The sequence below is a fragment of the Hippocampus zosterae genome, chromosome 3 (genome assembly GCF_025434085.1).
Source record: "Hippocampus zosterae strain Florida chromosome 3, ASM2543408v3, whole genome shotgun sequence".
Lineage (NCBI taxonomy): Eukaryota > Metazoa > Chordata > Actinopteri > Syngnathiformes > Syngnathidae > Hippocampus > Hippocampus zosterae.
The window spans coordinates 13,847,318-13,860,497 of NC_067453.1; the positions used below are offsets into that span (position 1 = coordinate 13,847,318).

General features: G+C 44.1%; 4 protein-coding genes across 5 annotated transcripts in view; 2 read left to right on the forward strand and 2 right to left on the reverse strand.

Annotated features, from left to right (window-relative positions):
• The window catches only part of aars1 (alanyl-tRNA synthetase 1), a 90,570-nt gene that overhangs the window by 16,454 nt on the left and 60,936 nt on the right, over nt 1-13,180 (forward strand). The gene's annotated exons all lie outside the window — the stretch shown is intronic.
• On the reverse strand, nt 603-1,366 carry mt2 (metallothionein 2). The gene is made up of 3 exons (XM_052061850.1): nt 1,203-1,366; nt 1,027-1,107; nt 603-825 (listed from the first exon to the last, which is right to left on the reverse strand). Exons 1-3 carry the CDS (start codon nt 1,225-1,227, stop codon nt 743-745), a joined length of 189 nt encoding a protein of 62 aa, XP_051917810.1. The 5' UTR covers nt 1,228-1,366; the 3' UTR covers nt 603-742.
• Nucleotides 7,720-10,847, forward strand: LOC127598164 (lathosterol oxidase-like). Of its 2 annotated transcripts, none has more exons than XM_052061795.1 (6): nt 7,720-8,542; nt 9,006-9,227; nt 9,610-9,742; nt 9,843-9,943; nt 10,411-10,509; nt 10,578-10,847. In XM_052061795.1, the coding sequence occupies exons 2-6, from the start codon at nt 9,018-9,020 to the stop codon at nt 10,845-10,847; spliced, it is 813 nt and encodes a 270-aa protein (XP_051917755.1). In that variant the 5' UTR covers nt 7,720-8,542; nt 9,006-9,017. The 2 variants fall into 2 exon arrangements, with proteins under 2 accessions (XP_051917755.1, XP_051917754.1); XM_052061794.1 differs by having other exon boundaries at nt 7,796-8,542; nt 10,381-10,509.
• On the reverse strand, nt 10,876-12,094 carry anapc13 (anaphase promoting complex subunit 13). The gene is made up of 2 exons (XM_052061848.1): nt 11,813-12,094; nt 10,876-11,353 (listed from the first exon to the last, which is right to left on the reverse strand). The coding sequence occupies exons 1-2, from the start codon at nt 11,969-11,971 to the stop codon at nt 11,228-11,230; spliced, it is 285 nt and encodes a 94-aa protein (XP_051917808.1). The 5' UTR covers nt 11,972-12,094; the 3' UTR covers nt 10,876-11,227.

Sequence of the window (13,180 nt, forward strand, 5' to 3'; positions counted from 1 at the left end):
ATTACATAGAAACCCATTAATTTTTATTCTGTCACTGTACTTGCCTACCATAAATGGACAAAGATACTTTTGTAAATGTTTGGATCAATTAAGGGAAATTGGATAATTTCTTACTGCATACTGGTTATGATCCACTGGTGAAAGGACACTTTGATTTTCTCATCTTTCATCTATAACTGCAACAACAAAGTGTATGCAGGAAAAGTGGTTAAGATTACATGACTGTCTTGTGTCGTTATATTTTATTTTGTGTTAACTATTCTGTAAAGCGCCGTTACATCTGATGCTATTGTGAAAGCGCTATATATATATATTGTATGATTCACTCTAAATGATCACCTTGATCGATTATCTTTTAACAAATTCAATCACTTTAATGTTGATGAATTTGTATCGCCTCAAAAGTAACTAAAAATTAGGACTTTGCGCAACAAATGCTGAACTACTTTAATTCCAAGCCTATAATACCAAGCCTATCACTTCTGTGAAAGTACTTTTAAGGTTAGATTTGGTACAAACTAAAATACCAGCTAATGCAATTTATAGAACCATTATTTATTTATTTGGGGGGTATCAGTATAAAAGGATGTACACCAACTGAATTCATATTAAAGAAAACATGTATTTTATTAATGAACGCCATATACAAAATACATTACTGAATAGACATTGCAGGTACAATTAAGTTAATCAAATGAAGGTTCCATCCCTCGATCAAAGGACCGATTATGTCAGAAGCGCCTCACTGACAGCAGCTTGTGTCACACGTCTTCTCTTTGCACACGCAGCCTGACGCACATTTGGTGCATCCGGACGGGCAGCAGCCTGAATAAAATCACAGGAAAATAAAATAAAAATTACATCAGACTTGGTAATCACATACATGAGTGTTTTCAACTTTTGTATTGCTACCGTTACAATAAAAGACCACGTGTAAAAGCAAAACAGACTCAGACTGAAAGACAGACATTAAAATATAACCACTAAGCATTTCCTTAAAGTAGTTCAAGTTAAGATTGCACTCACTCTTCTTGCAAGTGGTGCAAGAGCAGTTGGTGCAAGAGCACTTGGTGCAAGCACAGGATCCAGCGCATTTGCAGGTTCCAGCTGCACATACACACACAAAAAAAGAAATATTAACAAGGTCAGAGTCGCGATTCATAAACTAGAAACGTGCCCCCCCATTACTGTTTCATACTCACTCTTGGAGCAGTCGCAAGGGTCCATGCTGAATGCTGGTCGGTTGCGTTTAGTGTCCTTGAAGAGAATCTGGCAGGTGCTCGTCTGAGTAGTTGTTGTGGGAAGGAACGACGAAGCTGCTATTTTATAGGATTCCAGTGAGCGGCCGGGCCGTGTGCAAATGTTTTCGTGACAAACGATGACAAAGAGTTTGTGCGCACGACCTCTTTTTTTCTTTTTACAACGTGCAGCCAGAAGTGTGTGCACAGATTCAACTCAGGCGACCACAATATTACGTAATCACATCATTTATTCCCTGGGGGTCATTCAAATAATTGTTAATTTGTAGAGAGAACCACTCATTAGCGTGGATGAGGGGGATAAATCAAAAATTAACGGAATGACTGTATGAAGTCTGATTAATTGGTGTGGAGTGAGAATGGCCATACGGTTTATTCAGTTTTCCAGGATCATACACATAATTTGTATTTGTAATATCGTTAAGTATATTGACTCTGATATATATGTTTATCACGTAAAAAAGAACGATATTTTCTAATAAGGGGTGTTTCAAACGACGATTCGTGATGTTTTTATTGCACAGTAACTCTGAGCTGCACACGGCACTCGGTTTTACAAGTTTGCACACAGCTGCCTCAAGGGGCACGTGAGCAAAACACCAATAGGCTGCTTTAGTCAGAAGTGCTGCCTTCTAGGACGGTGTGCAGTGTGAAAATAACGCAATTATTCACATGTCGACAGAATGGAGGGGTATATCAAGGGGAGCATGACTAATTGTTTCTCCGATACAACTTCAAATCAGCATCAATCGCGTAACGTTCAAGCCCTATCCAAAATGAATCGTAAATGATTCTCCTTGAATTGGTTTTCTACTTGCGTTTGAAATGGAGTCTTTGAAATAGTTTGATTTCGGAAGAAACATAAAAGACAATGCCCCTTGAAGTGTTTTGTCCCTTGTGTCGAGAACATTCCTTCTGTTTTGCACTCGTCACAGATTTGCCTCTCGCTTCTTCCCAGGATTGTCAAATCATGCTTTAGTCATCTCATCGTGATGCGACCATGATCATGCGAGGGAAACGTTAAAGATTAACGCACCCGTTCTTCCTGTCAATAGTCAGATCGACTTAAAATATGCACAGTCTTACAAACTCGTGCTTTTAGACCATTTTGACAGTTTGCGATTATATAATAATGAAAATAACGTTCCTGACCCTAAAATGCTTTGATGAGTCACTGGTTTGTAGTTGAAAATTAGAATCTGGTGGCATTTGCCAGCTACCTTGTCACGTTCTGCGTGATGGTAGTTGTAGGACCCCAAAAAGCAGGGAGGAGCAGTGTGGATTGACCAAAATGTATTTAACAAAAAAATACACACAGGAGTACAATGGAAAAGACACCAAGTCGAAGTACTCCAAAAAATATGCCTGAAAATCACAAGTATCAAACCAAACTACAACAGGAAACAAACCATGACAGGAGCACACGTATGCTCACATACTCACAGCTCACATTGACCCACTCAGGGAACTAAATACAAGTGACGAGACAACGAGAAACACCTGGACAATTGGTTACACAGAAGGAACACTGATAACGAGAACAGGTGGCGAAAAAAGGGCACATGAGGAATCAAAACCGGATATAACCAGATCGAAACATAACATACAGTACCTAGGCAAGCGAAAAAAAGGTTGTAGTAGTAAAAACATCCCTCCATCAAGTTCATATGAAACGCAAGCAATGCCCAATTGAATCAATCAAAACATTTAGATGTTAACCTAATCTCGATGCAAATATATATTGAAATCATTATTTAGCTATTTGCATGATTAGCTTCACGACACATTGCGGACAGATATGCTTTGACTATAGTGTGACCTCGCTTTGAAACTTATGATGTGACCTCGACTTGAACTGCCATAGCGACGAAAATAATGTTAACACCTTTTCCAGACGAAGACCAGACAATGCTGAAAAAACGAAAGCATTAGAACAGTCATCCAGAAACCGAAAGGGAAATATCCATTGGGAGCTACGCCGTGCTTAGAATATATAAGACTTGTCTTGAGATGTTACTTCCGTGCATTTGTGCCATGACCGCAACGATTGCTTGTATCACACTTGTGCTCTGAACGTTCAGAAAAAACATCTTGGAAAAACTTCTCCATTTCCAGCCTCTGATTTCACAGCGCACCACAGCCCGAATTCAAACGAACACGCGGAGGACCTGGAGGAAGCAGAAGGCGGCAAAAGGAACCCGGGTAGAGTCCGCTCGCCCTGAGATGGACTGCTCACTGGCGGGGCCAATGACATCCAGCCCAGCCACGCCAGTGGAGTTAACCCCGGGTCGGCCAACAGAGAATCGGACTGGGGCTATCAGGTCCATTTGGGAGAAGAACTGTGACGGCTTGGATGTCGAGCAGCGCGAGCAGCTGGGGCAGGTGCTGTGGGAATTTGAGAACATCTTTGCCCTCAGTGAGAATGAGGTGGGCCTCACTCACTTGGTTGAGCACCACATCGACACCGGTGATGCGCGACCAGTAAAGGTTCGGCCCCGACGCCTGCCTCTGGCCCTGCAGGAGGCCGCGGATCACGAGATCCGTGCCATGCTTGAGGCAGGGATCATCGAGCCTTCCGATAGTCCGTGGGCGTCTGGCGTAGTCATGGTCCCCCGAAAAAAGAGCACCAGACCACGGTTCTGTGTGGACTACAGGCCGCTCAATAAGGTGACAAAAAAGGACTGCTACCCGCTCCCACGGATAGACGAGACATTGGATTTGGTCTCGGGCTCCGCGTGGTTCTCATCACTCGACCTGCGCAGTGGCTACTGGCAAGTCCCCATCACCACGGAGTCCAGACCCAAGACGGCATTCTGCACCACCCGAGGACACTGGCAGTTTAAGGTCATGAGTTTCGGACTATGCAATGCACCAGGAACATTTGAGCGTTTGATGGACACAGTGCTCTCAAACATTCCGAGGCAAAGGTGCCTGGTGTATTTGGATGATGTCCTCGTCCATGGTGGGTCTTTTCAGGCTGCAATGGAGTCTCTGAGACTGGTGCTGGGAAGAATTGCAGCGGCTGGGCTGAAACTGCACCCAGAAAAGTGCCACTTTATGCAGCGGGAGGTGGAGTTCCTGGGCCACCGAGTGAACGGTGAGGGCATCAGCACGCTGGAGGAGAAGGTCCGCACCATTAAAGATTGGCCAGTACCAAGGGACCAGAAGCAGTTGAAAAGCTTCTTGGGGCTGGCCTCGTACTACAGACGGTTCGTGAAGGGATTCTCTTGCATCGGGGCACCCTTATTCCACCTCCTTAAAGACAACCAACCCTTCCTCTGGTTGCCGGATTGTCAGGAGGCGTTCTGCAGCCTAAAAAGAGCCCTCATGAATGCTCCTGTTCTCACCCCGCCAGATACAGCCTTACCTTTTGTGCTGGATACAGACGCAAGTAATGTCGGCATGGGGGCGGTGTTGTCTCAGGTGGGGCCGGAAGGTGAGCGAGTGGTGGCCTATTTCAGCCGCACTTTCAACAAGAGTGAACGATGCTACTGTGTTACCAGACGTGAACTGCTAGCAGTTGTTTTGGCTACACGCCATTTCAAGTACTACCTGTGTGGCGTGCCTTTCACCATCAGGACAGATCACGCTGCACTACAGTGGCTGATGTCATTCAAGGAACCAGAAGGCCAAGTAGCACGGTGGCTGGAGGAGCTGCAGGCGTTCCACTTCACTGTGGTACATCGGGCTGGGGCTCAACACGCCAACGCTGACGCCCTTTCCCGGCGGCCATGTTCTGTTAGTGGCTGCAGCTACTGCGACCGGCGGGATGCCAGGGAGTTGGAGCTGTGTGGGGAAGCGACTGCTGCTGGACCGTCATGCTGCACGTTGGAGGCTGTGGACACTACAGAGTGGGCTGTCAAGCAGGAAGAGGACCGTGATCTCAACCCTGTGCGACAGTGGGTCCAGAGTGGCAGGAGGCCACCCTGGGAAGGAGTGATGGGACTCTCCTCTGCCACCAAAGGCTTTTGGAGCAAGTTTTCTGTGTTACGCATGAAGGACGGCGTGTTGCAGCGTGCCTGGAAGGAACCAGCCACCGGGGAGGAGAGATGGCAGGTGGTAGTGCCCGGAGCTCTTAAAGAGATGGTGCTGAGAGCATGCCATGGGAGCACCTGCTCAGGACACTTTGGCAGCACCAAGACCCTCCGACGGCTGCGCCAAGGGTTCTATTGGGGTCAGCATCGACGGGACGTAGAGGACTTCTGCCGGCGCTGTGACGAGTGTGCGGCCTACAAGGGACCTCAAGAGTAATCGCACGCACCGCTTTAGCAACAGAGGGTTGGGGCGCCCATGGAGAGGGTTGCTATGGACATTATGGGCCCTTTCCCCGTGACGGACAGAGGGAACCGTTACGTGCTATGTGCGATGGACTATTTTACTAAGTGGCCCGAGGCATATGCACTGCCAGACCAAGAGGCGGAGACAGTGGCGGATGCGCTACTGGAGGTCATGTTCTGTCGGTTTGGGACTGCAGATATCCTCCACAGTGACCAAGGTAGAAGTTTTGAGTCCAAAGTTTTTGCTGCTCTTTGTAAACGCCTGGACATGCAGAAAACACGCACCACACCTTTGCATCCGCAGAGCGATGGTCTTGTGGAACGATTTAACCGCACCATGCAGCAGCAGCTCACCATCCTCACCTCCAAACACCAACGTGATTGGGACCAGCACATTCCGCTGGTACTGATGGCTTATCGTTCAGCGGTCCAAAGTTCCACGAGCTGTACTCCTGCTCTGCTTATGTTAGGCCGGGAAATTCGGACACCGGCAGAGATGGCGTTTGGAAGACCTCCCGGCAGCTCAGAGGACCAGCCGGGGCTGGAGTACGCCCGGAAACTGCAGGATCGGCTGGAGGCAGCGCACGCATTCGCACGGGACCAGCTGGAGAAAGCCGGCGCACGTCAAAAGCGAAACTATGACGTGCGGAGCAAGGGGCGGAACTTCCAGACTGGGGAACTGGTTTGGGTGTATACACCTAAAAGAAAAAAAGGGCGCTGCCCCAAGCTAGACAGCCATTGGGACGGTCCATGTAGGGTACTTGAGCGGGTGGGTGAGGTAGTTTATCGGGTGGCAGTTCCCCCCAGGGGCAGAAAGGTTGCCCTACATCGGGACAGGTTGGCCCCCTACCGGGGCCACGGGGTTCCTGTATTTGAGGCGGGGTCCGCTTCATCCGCCAGTTCAGAACATGTGGATCCATGTTCCCCAGATCCCATCAATGTTGTCCCGAGCCAGCCAGCTGAAGGTGCTATCGACTCAGAGCCAGGCCGACCACAGAGGCCGAGACGAAGACCACGACGGCTGGAGGACTTTTTTTGTTGAACCCTCGGGGCGAGGGTTTCATAAAGGGGAGGGCAGTGTAATATCTGTTGCTTGTATTTGTGTGACATCATAGGGAGGGGAGGAGCCAGGTTGGGGGGAATATTGGCTCCGGGAGTTAGTCTGAGTGTGGAGCGCATGGGCGTGAGTTGTGGCGAACAGCAACTCCTTGAATGCGTGTGTTTATTACTTATTATGTTATTAAAAATGATTAAGAGTATCAGCGACTGCGAGCATCCTTCTCTCCGCTACTGAGGGGCATTACAATATGTTCTCCATGTACAGCACTTTGTATACAGCGGTGGTTGTCTAAAAGTGCTCAATAAATACTGTTGAGTTTGGTTCAGAGTTGAGTTAATACAGTATATTTTAATATACCCATCATGGTTTTTTTTTGATCGGGCAAAATCGTGCTTTTCCCATTTTCCCCTTAAAACCCCTCTCTCTGTCACAATTAGAGGTGACATAGCACATAGATCCGCTTGTTCTACTGCCCTAGCTAAACTCGACCTGCTCTGCAATGCAGATTTGAGATTTATTCCAAAATCATTGAACCAGCCAACAAGTAACGAGTTAACGACCATTCACATTCACCCCGTATGGATCTATCATGTATGTTTTTTCAGATGGAGCAGCCAAGAAACCCCATGCAAGCTCAAATATCTGTGTGAAAAGCACAAAGATCAGAAACAAAGATCAATCATACGAACCGCCCTCTACAGCACCGCATGCATGCCTGTCATAGTGGAATGCTGCCTTTAGAGGGAGGCATCCAGTCATCTACAGCATTGGTCCCCAACCACCGATTCACGGAACAGTCCCACACCATGACCCATTTCGGACCGGGCCGCACAGAGAGAGACCTACAAGCTGTGTGTGGCGGAAATGTGCGCAACCCAAGCCAATACAAGTCCCCCTTCTAATATTGGTTTGCCCTTGAAAGAAACAGAATCCCCCAATAAATGAAAGAATAAGTAATAAACAGAAAGTGATAGTAACAAATTGACCAAACGTACAGGTAAACGTGCAGCTGATGGGCAGCAATGACTTTCAAAGATGAAGCTATTTTGACAAGAGAAGTTCCTCCCCCGGCGGTATTTCCAGAGCGACGTAGAGGGGGAAGCTGTTGTGAATGGTATGTCGACAAAAACAAGCCAATACAAGAAACCCGTTGAATCATTTGAATAAGTAGCACCCAAGTGATCATGTGGAAAGCATGAAAATACGAACTTCTTCTGCAGAGCCTGCCAACGTAAAAATTGGCAGTTTAGTCGCTGATGACAACCTGGCATCCGTCGGATGAAAGCAGCAATCAATAGAGTCATTTTTTTGATTAGTCACATTTGCAAGTAGCAATGATGCTTACCCCATATGTAGGATCATAAATTCCAGAGAAACCACACCACAATTGTCGTAGTGTGTGTCAATGTGAAAGGACAAATGGTTCTGATGAAACAGGATCCTGCAGCTCCAGAATGGGAACATACTGTACAGTCAGCCACCATTGGTATTTCAAATGGTCTAATGTTAAGAAATTGGAGTAAATTGTTTGAGGACAAAACACTTGTTTGAACCATTCTTTACAGGAAGATATGAGCCAGTCATATCAGACATATTAAAAGATGCATCTGAGCAGATGCATTTATTTGCTGAGGATGCCGGGATCTTGTTTCAGCTCCAGGCTGAGAATGCTTCCAACATTCTTGTGCCGCGTGTCTGCGGGAAAATAAAGCAACCAACCAGAGTCTTAGCTCGTCTCGCTCGAGGTTTCGTATGTGAGCAAAATAGATATTCATGAAATGACATTTACTGTCAACAGTGTGTGGCTCATTTTACTTTATACAACCACTGTTATTTTAGTATAGGAATTGTAGCTGTTGAGCTTGTGTTAAAAGGTGGGGAAGGACTTTTTGGACTTCAGTTTTTTAGGATTTTTTTTTTCAGAACCAGCCTCACTCGCAAAGCAGGTTAGTTCAGCGAATGTGTTGATATGGATTTATGAGTCTGTACCTAAAGCTGAAAATGGTACACCTGAGCATTCAGTAAATGTATGTAGTAAACGATTTTGCATTATAATGATTTCCATGGTGTCAAATATTCAGCCCTGCAATGTATGTACAAGATTGTCCAGTTTCATTGAAGAACAGCTGTTGCTAATGTTTTGTGTCATTCATTGAACTTGGGCAGCATCGTGTATTAGTGGTTTGCATGTCTGTCTCACTCTCGAAAGACTTTGGATTTAAATGTTGAGTCGGTGTAGTTAAAATGTTAAAGAATATAAGTCTCATAAGTTGTCCACCAATGCAAACTGCAACCACAGAAATAACCTTGCACTGGATTGTTGTGCATAAGTGCTGTGTATGCTAACCATGTTTGCATGATCTAATTACCTTTGTCAAACTAGATAATGGTATTATTACTTCTCCACAGAGAGACAGTGGCATGGATCAGGTGCTAAAAAATGCAGACCGTTATTTCCTGACTCCGTATGTTTACCCAGCGTCATGGCCCGAGGACGGGGCTCTGCGCCAACTCATCAGCCTGAGCCTGTTGACCAACCTCGGAGCCCAAACAGTTTACATAATCTTTGGCGCACTAAATTTCTACTGTGTCTTTGACCACAGGCTCATGAAACATCCATTGTTCATTGAGGTTGGTTATTGAATGCTTTCAGCAAGAACGTCATGATGGACCAACACGTCGAAACTCATTGCTGCATGCTGAAGAAATTCAGAATTGCTTCCTTACTTGTTGTTGTTGTTTTTTTTTTAAATAACTAGATTACAAGGCCACTTTGGGCTATATAAAGACTTAAAACCCCCAATATACTTAGTAAAACTGCATCGCCTCACTGTGAGCTATTTTGAAATATTATAAAGATATTTCAGAACAATTAAGTGCACTTCTACACCACAATCCCAATAAATGTCAATCAAAATGAGCATTATCTTTGTAAAAGCAGTTTTTATACTCTTGCACTGTTAGATCTTCCTAAAAAGTAAAGTACTATATTTTAATTTTTCTTCAATGATAGAACCAAGTAAGCCAAGAGATTCAACTTGCAATCACCTCCCTTTTCTGGATGAGTTTCCCCACAGTGCTAATTTTCTTCTTGGAGATCAGAGGATACAGCAAACTCTTTGATGACGTCAACCGGTCTTCTCAGGGTGAGTGCCGTTTTACTGAATGGGTGCAATCATTCTAATACCATTAAAATGCAATATAAGACAAACTTTATTCTTCGACCCAAGTACTTTGTTTGGTTAGGCTGGCCGGGGGTGTTCCTGAGCATTGCTGGATTCTTGTTCTTCACGGACATGTGTATCTACTGGATACACCGCTCCATGCATCACAAGAGCATCTATAAGGTGAGTTCAAGCACTTCAATGCAATATATTTTTTAGGAGTCAAGAGTAACATGATTGGTTGATAATTGGACAAACTAATAACTTGTCAATAAATAAAAAATATTCATCCATATTCTAAAAAAATTGAATAACAATTGTTTTAGTGGCATAGTTTTATTCTCCATGGTTGTAATCTAAGGTAGATGTTTCTAAGACAGACCATTCCAGCTACAATATACTCAAAGCCCTGAGAATCAAATGATCTGGACCAATGACCACATCCACAAGCACAATTTATGGTTTTGTTGACTTGTTCTTTGGTTACATGAAGTTACAAAGTGAGTGAACTTTGGCAAAGCTTGAGAGAATTAGCATGGTCAAAACGTTCCATCTTGGTAATTCGGACCATACAACATTTTCATAATATCTACTACTGTAGTGTTTTCTACTCCCCTCAGTACTTACATAAGCAGCATCATCTATTCAAGATCCCAACACCATTTGCAAGCCACGCCTTCCACCCACTTGACGGCTTCCTGCAAAGCTTACCCTATCATGTCTACCCTTTCATCTTCCCACTCCACAAGGTGATCATCGACAATGATAATCCAAATTTAATGTATTGCATTCTGTAATGGCTCGATTATTATTACAGGTTGTCTACTTATCTCTCTTCATCTTCGTCAATATCTGGACCATCTCCATTCACGACGGCGACTACCGCATTCCCGGCCCCTTAATAGGCATTATCAATGGTGCTGCCCACCACGTGGATCATCACCTCTATTTCAACTATAACTATGGACAGTATTTTACTCTCTGGGATCGTCTTGGAGGCTCCTACAAATACCCTTCAGTTCTCCAAGGGAGGGGACCAACTGACCACATTGGCAAGCTTGCAGCAGACAAAGCATTGATTCAGTGACAATGGAGCAGTAGTCACACAAACACGATTGCAATGCATGTGTAAGGTTTTAATAATTTCAAAGACACTACACATGGACACATAAACATTTAACATTTGTTTAAATGCTTACCTATACTCTTGAACTGCATGGAGCTGGTCTAAAACATTGTAAAATGATTGAGAGCAGATTTTTAAGAAGTTAATTCAAGCAGAATGTGACCATTTAAGTGCTGACGCAAATTTTTTTTGAAGGACTGCTCCTTAGTAGGAACGCTAGAAACCTGCAGCAGGTAATCAAGAGATAAGATTCATGAAAGCCCCAAGATAGTGGACTAACATCCCAACAAAGCAAATCTGTGAACGGAGCTGGTGTTCAACAGTGCAATGCCAGCAGTGATTCAACTCCCAGTGTTTGGAGTGTTTTCATGAAGGCTCTGCAGGGAAAGGTCTGTCCACTTCATTTCTTGTTCCTTCATGGACTCTGTGGATCCACCATTGTCCTGTTCAGCCTCGGGGAGTTCACTCTGAAATGCAGCAAAGACAACATGATGACATTATTCTAATCAAATTACTGTTCATGATTGTGTGGGCTCCCTCTGGGGTAGTCGTTCTTTTCACAATCCCAACACGTGCACGATGAAAGATTTTAAACCGACAGAAAATGTGTTGTCTCTGTGTCATACTGACAGATTTGGGCGCTCTGTTGCTGGACCGTAACAATAGGTTACATCAAGTAAAGATCCACATTCAGTCAAAGGATACCATTTCACACAGCAAGTTTACTGCTGCACTGTGACTGACTTCATGAATGATAATCTGCATTGTTGCAATCATTTTATTGTAACACAACGTATCGTAATACTGGTGGGGGGTTTCCGATAAGACCCATCTAATGCTTAAAAATGAAATATCTGTTTGGGAAAATTGGATACTTAACAGACACTGCATAACACATGGGTGTCATCATGCAAACGCTGATTTACCAGCGGGATTGTGACGTCTTCATAGGGCAATTTGTCTTCTCTCCAAGCGTCATCGGTAAGATCCAAAACTCTACCGTCTCGTTGGATTTCACTGTCCATACTCAAGACAAGACTTTCTTTCCACGTCAAAAAACCGCTCCTACGAAAAAGATGTATCATATATTCTTGTGTGTCACGAAGAGAATAAATACAAAAGTTCGAAATTGAAACGTGTATGAGTTGTCGGAGTTTTGCGAATGGCGCATTTATTAAACGTCATACCCCGACGCTTAGGGATGACGAAAATGACGTAAATATCAAATGTTGATTAAAACGCTGAAACGTTTCCAATATTACAAACACATTCGAAAGTTTGGTTAATGGAAATGTATTATCTTAAACATCTTCGAGCCCTCAATTTGCCCCGCCTACAAGGCAAGGCCGGTGTTTAATGGTCGCCATGGAAACTAAAGATTGCGAACAGCCGAAGAAAGAACAGTCTTATTTGGACAAATCGCCCTTTGACGGTACGTTTGGGTAACGTGCACCATGTTTTTTTTTCGTTGATTATGGTAGCAACTAAACCGATTAACTCCCCAATAATGTTTTACTTGATTACTACTGTTCAGATATCGGAATATTGTAATAGCATTTCAGATTCATTTACTATTACTAACATTACAATTATTTAAGTATTATAGTATTGCAAATATTTTTAATTACGTAGATACGTTTAAGAGAACATACAGGTATCTGTGTCAGCATTTTAATTTATTCAAAGACAATTGATCACACTAAAGAGCTTGAAGAAATCGTCCATGTACACAAGAGGTGTAGCAAAAAACAAGTCGCCTCACAAATATGTTTGGATTGTGGTTTGTTAGCTAAAGTAAATAAGCATATTAAAGCCAAATAATACATATAATGTCCAAATAAAACCATGATATTTCTTTCACGTGACAGTAAACATTTCTGTGGTTCGTATTCCATATTGACATAATTTTACCAACAGCACAGGTATGAGCAGAACTACATCAAATTGTCAAAATTTGTGTGATTATTAAATTTTAACAAAAGTTGTTGTTTTTTTTTTCCTCAGCGGACGCTTCAGTGATGTCAACCCCAGTTGAAGAGCAGACAGAAAACACACAAACATGCATCAACCTTGGAAATCCAGTTTTCACCTGCACTGCCACACCATCTTTCAGAGGTGCAAGTCAATCGCGATGGTCCAAACCTCAGAACCCCCTCTACAGGACCACCTCCGGTGACTACGGCCTGTATCCTCCCACTGTTGAAACTACACCCTGTACATTCCACCCAAAATCACAGAAATTCACCAACCACCTTGCTAAGAGTGGGATGTATCGTGACAATTGTTTCAACACG